Here is a 9,600-nt window from a genome sequence, read left to right as displayed (position 1 = left end):
TGTCATACGATCTCACTGATCTGTGGAATTTGAGAAACAAGGCAGAGGATGTAAGGGAAGAGAGGAAAAAATGAAATAAGAGGAAACCAGAGAGGGAGACAAAAGATAAGAGTCTTAATCTAAGGAAACAAACTGAGGGTTGCTAGAGTTAAGGAGGGAAAGGATGGGGGCTGGGTGATAGACTTGGGGGGGGAATGTGTTGTGGTGAGTGCTGTGAATTGTGTAAGACTGATGAATGACAGACCTGTACCCCTGAAACAAATACATTATATGTTAATTTAAAAAATGGTGGGGGGGAAATGATAGCAGTGAAGAATTGGTGATTTTTTTCTATAAAGGACCAAAGAGTAAGTATGTTGGGCTTTGCAGGCCCTATGGTTTTTTTGTAGCTACTACACTCCACCCTCACAGCTGGAAAGCAGCTCAGATGATAGGTAAAAGATTGAGCAGGTTGTGTACTGAGCATTCAGCCCAAGAGTGGGGAGAAACTCATGCAGACCTCCAGAAGGCATGCGTGCTCTCCATTGCTCACCCTCTCCCAAGTCTTTCTGCTCTGTGCAGTGCTCTTTTCCGGTACTCAGCCCTATGAACTCTAGCTATGTTGGCTTCCCCAATTACCCACTCTGCTTTCTCAATTCTGGGAGACCCCTGGGATTTGCTTGGGTCCCTCCTCCCTTGGTGGCCTGGAAACTCTCTCCAGGCAGTAAACTGGGACAATGACAAGGCTCGCCCTGTTTTTCTCCTCTCGGGGCTGACTCTACTACACTGTCTACTGTTGAAGTTTTAAAAAATATTTCTTAGATATGTTTTCCTTTTATAAATTTGTTTAAGGTGAGAGGGTAAAACTGGTCCTATTAGTCCATCCTGGTTAAGATATTTCATTGTTGGGATTTAATTGATGGGAAAAATTGATCTCCTATTATTGAGTCTTTCCTCTTAACAACATGGGGTATTAATTTAGACCTTCTTTTAATTTCTCCAGTGACTTTGTGGTCTTCCACGTTCACTTAGCTCTCACATATAAAGGCCCTTATAGAGGCTCCTTCATTTATTTCTTAGCATCTTATTTAGACCCTGTAGCAATGTAAAGATAGAATCTAAATAAGACCCTGGGGTTTCTGCTTCTACAAGTATCTCCTAGACCCATCCTCTTTCCCATACCTGCAGATCAGTAGAGGGCCTGTGACTTGACCTTTGGGGTTGGCTTCATTCCAGCTGACTCTTTCATGATGGTAGAGCGGGGATGGGCAGCTGTGGACTGGGGCTTGGGCTGGTGCTTGGGAAAACCCTAGAAGCATTCCTCATGGAACCCCAAGGTAGAAACTGAGTTAGAAGGGTACCTGGGTAGCTCAGTTGTTAAGTGTCTGCCTTTGGCTCAGGTCATGATGCCAGGGTCCTGGGATTGAGCCCCACATTGGGCTCCCTGCTCTCTGGGGAGCCTGCTTCTCCCTTTCCTACACCCCCTGCTTGTGTTCCTTCTCTCGCTATCTCTGTCAACACATAAATTAATAATTAATTAAATAAATTTTAAAAATCTTTAAAAAAAGAAACTGACTTAGAGCGGGTTCATTTTGGCATGGCTTGGCTGAAGCTTTTTTCTACTTTTTTTTTTTTTTTTTAAGTAGGCTCCACACCCAGTGCAGAGCCCAATGTGGGGCTTGAACTCATGACCCTGAGATTAAGACCTGAGCTGAAAATGATCATCAGACACTTAACCAACTGAGCCACCTGGACTACCTGCTTTTTTCTACTTTTATCTACACTTGGGCATGGATGTGCTCTGAGAAGTAAAACCTAAAGATTGAATTATACGTCTTTCTGTATCTGGTTGTGGGGTCACTCTACCTTCTTTGTACTCTGGGTCTCTTTGTTGATGGTTACTAATATGCAGAAAAAAATCACCTCCAATAATATCTCTGGGATAAACATGCATTTGTGGGCAAGTTAGGGAAGTTGGGGATGTTGTGTTGTAAACACCAAGCAAGGAATTTAGAAGCAAACTTGGAACATAATTCCTTTCTAAGTTAAGAACTACCTGTTTTTATGAAATCCATCTCTTGTCATAATGACAGTAATAAAATGAGGAGACCTTAACTGACTACATAAACAACCATCCTATGCAATGAGCTGGTTAATTATAGCTGTACCCTGTTTATAGACCTTCGATTAATCTCTTGAGAGTATATAACTCTATCACCCACAATGTCTCATGGCATCTGAGCAGGACTTTTCAGAGGTCAGACTCCTCCATTAACTCAAACTAATGTCTTAAGAATCAAAGGGCTAAGCGGAAGTTAGCTTACTTTTATTCACCCTCCTCTTTATATAAGGTAGCAATCATGACCTTTATATAAGGTAGCGATCGCCTTATATAAAGCGTCAGAGAAGTGACGAAGCAAATAAAAGTGACAGGGAGGAGATCTTCGAGTATTTCACAGAACTCACATCACTTCCACTCTTATACTTGGCAAAACAATTATATGTATGTACCACCCAGCTTTCTAGAATGTGGGTGTATTCAGACTTCCCGAAACGGTGAGTTCTGTGGACTTGAACACTGTCCACGCTCTGACCTCTCTGTATTGGTAAAAATAATGTCACTCTCATAAAATGCAATAAACCAAGACACTCTGGCGAGGCAACTAAGCCCAAGTGTGGATGCCGGCTCAGATGCTCAGGCTCACCTGCAGAACGATGGGTCGGCACCCTGATGCACACTGGCATCACTGGCCGAGCTTCTCGGTAGAACCATGCCCACTCAGACGGAGTAAATCAGGAGCTGTGGTCCGGGCCCCGGACACTGCTGTTTTAAGTTCTGCTGGTCACCCTTATGTGAAGCCCCGCTTGAGAGCTGCTGCCTCCACATGAGAGTGGTGGTGGCCATGGAGCCAATAGTTAACACTCAAAGCATTCATGCAGAGTAGATTTTAATTCATTATATAAAGCGGTAGTGAACTTTTTGGTCTTCCCAAGGATGTCACTAAGTATGGAAAACTTGCCTCTTTCTCTCATATTTAGCTTAGAAGGTGATGTGTCTGTGTGTGAGACAGAGAGGGAAGGACAGAGAGAGGGAGGAGAGGGGAGAGAGAATGAGAGAGACGGGGAGGGCGGCATAGCTCCGTAATGTCTGAATTTTTCTTCTCCCTGTGGCCACATCCTTTCTCAGGTCATCATCTCTCCAGTCCTGCTCCCCTCTCCCTACCTTCTAGCAGCACTGATCCCATTCTTCCTCTCAAATGTGTCCCTCCTTTTATCATCCCCTTTAGTGGCACCCTGTCCAGAGGAAAACTCAGCATCCTCCTCTGGGCACCAAGGGCCTTTCATGACTACTCTGGATAGAGTCATTCCTCAAGCCCAAATGTCCCTGAGTGAGCGCTGTTGTCTCTGGCTTCTCATCTTTGAGCGGTCGGTTTGTCCCTCACTCCAACCTGCCGGAAGTTCCCTCTCAAGGCTCTTCCTCTGAGTAAAACCTTTGTTCTTTCCACCTTCCACTTCCTACCCACCCCCAGCTCTTCACTGTTTTTGCACCAGAGCAATACCCAAATAATCCTACCACAGGTCTGGTATAGGGGGAGCTCAAAAAAACAGTGTGCAAGCGAATAAATTTCATTTCTTGCAGTAGCAAAATTGTAAGTATGTCTTCCATATTAGATTGTGAGCTTTCTCTAAGTGCAGTGGGTAACACAGTATAGGTAGTAGAGAAAGCAAAGCTTTCGGAGGTGGATTTGGGTTGCAAATGCTGCCCAAGATTTAAGAGCTGTACGGTGTTGAGGAAGTCTGTTTCCTTGGCTATAAAATGAGTTGACTCCCTGAAGGGTTGTGAAGATTAGACATGGCGTGTGTCGTGTCAGCTACACAGCAGGTGACCAGAAACTTAACTCACAATTTACCAGGTGCACTGCAAAATCCATGAGTAACACTAGAAAGCTTGTCTTTTGGATTGTATGCTTCCAAATGGTCACGATTCTATGCAAGTTACATGTTGGTTAGATTTGAAAACACTCCTCTCTCCCACCTTCGTCCTCAGGGGCATATTGTAACTATTACCTTATTGAATCCCCCCAAAATGGCCCTCGGAATTATTAATCCTACTGCAGGCAAGAAAACCGGAGTAATGGGAAGATCACCGCCATCCTTTCACAAGGCCGCCCGGGCTCTTCAGACCCCGGTCTACTGACCCTAAGTGCAGGTCCAGGCTCGAACCTTGATCCCACATGGCCCTCACCTTCAGCCTGGGGACTGCCTTTGAAATTTAACCCCTTACTTTTTACAACTGGAAATTCAACACTCCAAAGATGATTATTTTGTGGGCAAAACTAAGGTGATTATTTTCATTTAAAAAATGAAAACCATTCTTTACTGAGTGCTTTCAGTCCCTCAGTGTGGGCATGCCTAGCAGCTGGCTGCCACGGCCTCTTGGAGCCTTGGTTCCTTCATCTCTAACTTGGGAATAAAACTGGCACCTGCCTTATATGCGTATGAGGATTAAAGGAGTTGATCTGTGAACTCCTAGCATGTGTGGGATGGGCACAGCGTGTGGCGGGGCTCAGCCTCTGTCCTCATGAGCATCTCCGCCAAGAGGCCATCGGCTCGGAGCCCTACCACACCGGGCCTTTAGGAAGTCCCTCCAGGTGCTCTGTTACAGGAAAGAAGAACACAAAGAAAAGATTCACTTCTTTCTTTTTTTTTTTTTTTTAAGATTTTATTTATTTATTTGACAGAGAGAGATCACAAGTAGACAGAGAGGCAGGCAGAGAGAGAGAGAGAGAGAAAGGGAAGCAGGCTCCCTGCCGAGCAGAGAGCCCAACGCGGGACTCGATCCCAGGACCCTGAGATCATGACATGAGCCAAAGGCAGCGGCTTAACCCACTGAGCCACCCAGGCGCCCGAAAAGATTCACTTCTTAATGCCTCTTGGTTAACTTGAGAACTCTAATTAAAAAAAAAAAAAAAGGCACTTTAAAGACAAATAAAAAGTAACTTTATTGACTGCTAATCTTACCATGAAATGCCTATAAGAAATCATTACAAAATACTGCAGTTTTCTTTTACACACTTTTGGTATCATCCTGATATGATGATCCTTTCACAGAAAGGATTATTTACAGTTTATGTAGATTATAAAGCTCATTGTTGCAAATACAAATGTAGACGTAGAGAGGCCATATGTACCAAACAGGTATACCGACCAGCAACACTATTAACAAATGCAGAATAAATTACAGCTTCATAAGTTTCTTTTCCTTTTTTTATTGTTTAAAACAATTTCCAAATACAAAATGTCAGTAACCAAAATGGATTTTCATATACATATATATAATTCTGCTGCAAACAGTGGATCAAAAAGCAAAAACGTTCCTTAGCATGTTTCATTTTTGAAAACCTACTATTCATAAACCCAATTAGAAAGAGGGTGTGCAAAACCACCAATGATGCTGGCAAAACCCTGAAGACCTGATTCTGGTTGAAGTACAGAGAAAAAAGAAAGCACTACATACTTAATTGAAGATGCTTTTGTCTTGATGTTTGCAAGAAACGCTATGAGCTAAGGAAATGCACCACATTATGATCTGGGCTCTTTTCTGTTAAACCTCCCAGGATGTGTCTCTGACGCATCTACACGAAATGGTGGATTATTCAATGACTTACTTGTGAGTGAAGCAGTCAGTAGCTGATCCTTCTACCCTTTCGTACAGAAGACTGAGATCCTTTTGTACATTCGGATATCTGAAACTTTGGTTCTTTTAGAACTTTTAATAAAAGCAAAATAATTTCATGACTATAGAACTCTACAGAACTTGTGTTCCTTTCTCAGTGTTGGGTAAAACTGATCTGCCTGGGCTTGGAGGGCACACACTGCCCAGTGGGTGCACACGTACGTGGGGGTGTGCAAGGGGCAGCACAAAGGCGGGGCTGGCCCGTGTTCTCCACGCGTTCATCATACCGACTCCCACCCATGCGGAACACCGCATTTTCTGCTGTACCAGAAATCTACTTCTTTGTTACCTGAAAACTTAATCTTGTATAAAAATATGACTGTTTCTTTAGAAAATAATATATCATTTTTTTTTAAGAAAACCTGGCATTTAGAAAAAATGGTTTATCAAAATATGGTAAACAAATGTTGTAAAATACGAAGTCATTACAAACATCTCATAGAAAGACACGTTGTGCTAAAGTTCTCTCCCGAAGTGCGAACAACATTGTTACTATACATCTAAAGGTTAACAGATTCACTCTCCTGGACCTGGTTTCATTCTATATCTTAACAGCAGTGGCAGTAACTGTCTTAGAAATGGGCCTCTCTTAAACGGCTAACATTTTCTGTACACTTAAACTTCGAAATTAACAGAAAGACACCCTCTGCAGCTGTGGTTTTAAACCCCAATGCGTATTAGCTCCATTTGGAGAGCTTTAAAGGAAAAGGCAAGGGCGCCTGGAACTTGCCGCAACAGACTGAGTTTATTGGCCAGAAGTGGGACCCAGACATTGTCACTTTTTTTAAAGCTCCCCAAATAATTCTATTGTGCAACCAGGGCTGAGGATCACAGCAAAAGACCCGTGAGAAAACAGTCATTCTTAACTTGACATATATTAACTGATTGTCTGTAGTTATCATTCATTCAGCAACACATTCTCCATGTTCAACAAGAAAGACCATAAACACAAAAACAGTCCTGGAAGCCAAGAAGAAGAGTTAGTAAGCTTTAAACACATATAAACACACGCAATCTCCGGTATTTATATATGTATAACATATACGCACAGTTATGGTATTTTGGTTAAGCAGAAACTAGCATTACCATAATTGGTTCTTGATTAAAACAAAACAAACAAAACACCAAGCACAAACATTTTCTAAGACATTTCTATAGTTTTAACAGAAACTCGTTTTGTAAACGCCACAAAATGCACACAGACATGAACACCACTGATCAGTTTTTCTGAGGAGAAACTCTGCTGGGTCCTAGAGCTTTCCGGGAGAGCAGGAAGAGGACAATGGCACCGAGCAGGCGTGAAGGGGTCACAAGGCATCAAAGCACACAGAGCCTTCTGGTTATTGCTTCATTCCCGTCTTCTGGACCTAGGCCGTGCTTCTGTTACGTCCATGTCTTTGGCTTGCTAGAACTACAGGATTTTGACCACTTTGTTAGTGTTCACTTTGGGACAGCCCCGGAGAGGCGGCAATGGCTACATACTAGGCAACGGTCTCTCCGTTAAAAGGAAAGACTCTTCTCTCCTCCCTCAAACCACGTGTGTGAGGGACTGACCAAAAAAAAAAAAAAAAAAAAAAAAAATTACAAGCAAACAAATAAACCTAACAACATCTTCCACATGATTTTAAAAAATGTGATGTCGTGTAATCAAATGAAAAAACAAAAACGAGGAACAGACACCACGACTCAATGTTCTGAAGGCCTGGTAACCAGTAAAGCACATATCCTTCCAAAGGATCATGAACTTCTGGGCACTGGTCTTGGTGTACATTCTCTGTAGTTCTTTTATCTCTGTGTGATACTTAAAGTGCAGTTGTCCCAAGGCTTTTATTTCCATCGCAAGTATCATCAAGAAAGAGCTATATGTTCTGGGTTGAAGAAAATCTGGCACAATTCCATGGCTTTCCGGCCTCCAGCAAACAGCAGGCTGCCCGTGGAGCCAGCTGCGTGCAGACGTACTCTATACAACGAACTCTGGAACTTCATCATGAGTGAGATCCAGAGAAAAGTACTTGCTGGTTCTTTTGACTGGAAAAGCATCTTGGATGTTGACACACTGCTGAGCCAAGCAGCTATTGCAGTACAGGCCTTCCTCATCCAGTTCGTGGCCGCACCCAAAAGTGTAGCTCTGAGCAGTGTCTTGACACAGACCTGCAATGCGCAAGAAGTCTTTCTGGTAAAGTCGGATGTCATCCAGGCTCAAGCTATGTCGATCAGTGGAGGTCTTTGGTTTCCGACATATAGTCTGCAGAATAAGGGAAGGTGAGAACAACTTTAAGAGTATAGACCGAAGTGAAAGGTTAGCAATATTTGCCCTTGTAAAGAGAGAGCTGCAAAATCTTAGAAGGTTATGGAATCTTGTATGTTGGAAAGTGATTTCCAGTCTGAGGTTTCAGGGCCGCTGAGGCCCTGTGGGGAAAATGTCACAGCCACCACTAACAGCAACAAACATTCACCGAGCCCTTAGGTGCAAGGCCCTGACCGTTCAGTCTTCCCATCAGCCCTACGAGGTCAGTGCCATTATTCTCCCTGTTTTACAGACGAATAATCTAAGGCAAAGGAAGTAAATCCAACAGGAACCAACTGTCTCTAGCATCTCAGAAGTCAAGAAATGGTCTTGAAATAGGGCTGGATAGGTAAAGATAGGGCCCAATTTTTTTCTTCCCACTAGAATATGACAATTCAGCATGGTAACATTTTCATGCTGAGGTCTGTTATTATTTTAATAAGAAGTGGGGAAACGAACCAATTATTATTCAAGAAACACAACTTAAAAAAGTGTTTTTTTTTAAAAACTAGAATTCTTGGATAGAAAAATAATACAAAGTACAGAGAAGGCTGGGAGGCAAGAGTCGGGTCCCGAACACTGTAAGCAGTGTTCTGCCAAATACTTCATACAGCAGGCAGCAGACTTCTAGAACTCATTATCCTAACAAGTGCTACTGGCTGAAAATATAAATAGGTTAAAAAGTGGTTCAGATAATTACATGAATGGAAGATGCTTAATGGGTGATGGAAGGAAACAAGGCATTGTTCCTCTCAACTCAAGAGCTGCTTGAAAATGCACAAGCCAAATTTGTCAGAATAAGTGCTCACGTTTTACTAAAGGCTAAAGTGCTGGGACAGAGAACAGGGTCTGAGCCCAAAAACATTTTATTAGGAACTACCACCTCCAGGCACCCTCTGGAGATGCCAATCGGCTGTACTCAGGCAGGCCTCCCGGGGGCCACCAGGGTCTCCCACATGGAACGCGTTAGGTCCTCTCAGCAGGCACACAGGGGTGCTCCTGCCTTGTGGCTGTGCCTTGTGGCTACGGACATTTCTGTACCGTCAGACCTAACACCGGGGGCGGAACTGGGGGGGGGGGCAACCCAGGCGGTGTGACCCTGGAGCTCGTAATCATCATGCTACACATACTGCTTTAGAAATGACTCAAAAACATTTAATAAGACAGCAGGTGCACATTAAGGCTACTTAAATGAGACAGATGGAGAAAAGGGAGGAGAGAACCATACACAGAAGACAAAAAAAAAAAAAAAAAGAATTTAAAAAAAGACGGAGACAGTCCGAGAGAGAGAGGCATAAAGGGGAGAGCAAGAGAATGCTCAGGAAGAAGATGTGAGGATCAGTTATAGAATAAACCCGGATACTGCAACCACAAGTTCCAGAGTGTTTTATCTTTTGATATGTTAACAGTGTGTAGCCAGTGACCACAGGGTATCAAGCAGCCTCACTCAGCATACTTTGAAAATCCAATCTGGATGGAAAAATCAGAGTGTGGAAACACTTCTGCCACGACATTCCTCACGAGAAAATCCTTCTCCCAGTTGTTGAGGTCAATAAATACACACACACACACACACACACACACACACACAGAGTTA

At 43.2% G+C, this 9,600-nt stretch overlaps 1 protein-coding gene across 2 annotated transcripts in view; it reads right to left on the bottom strand.

The window, feature by feature from the left end:
• Positions 1 to 7,282: 7,282 nt before the first annotated feature.
• Positions 7,283 to 9,600, bottom strand: part of LOC111161741 (FERM domain containing 6) — a 79,349-nt gene continuing 77,031 nt past the window's right edge. The window contains exon 14 of one of the 2 annotated variants that reach the window (XM_022525656.1): positions 7,283 to 7,961. In XM_022525656.1, the coding sequence (XP_022381364.1) occupies positions 7,677 to 7,961 (285 nt within the window). In that variant the 3' untranslated portion in view covers positions 7,283 to 7,676. The remainder of the gene's footprint in view (positions 7,962 to 9,600) is intronic. The other variant, XM_022525647.1, reaches the window with a different exon arrangement.

This window comes from Enhydra lutris, unplaced genomic scaffold (genome assembly GCF_002288905.1).
Source record: "Enhydra lutris kenyoni isolate GAN:26980312 unplaced genomic scaffold, ASM228890v2 scaffoldscaffold4, whole genome shotgun sequence".
NCBI lineage: Eukaryota > Metazoa > Chordata > Mammalia > Carnivora > Mustelidae > Enhydra > Enhydra lutris.
The sequence above is the reverse complement of the archived record's forward strand: the minus strand, read 5'-3'. Positions and strand labels throughout refer to the sequence as shown.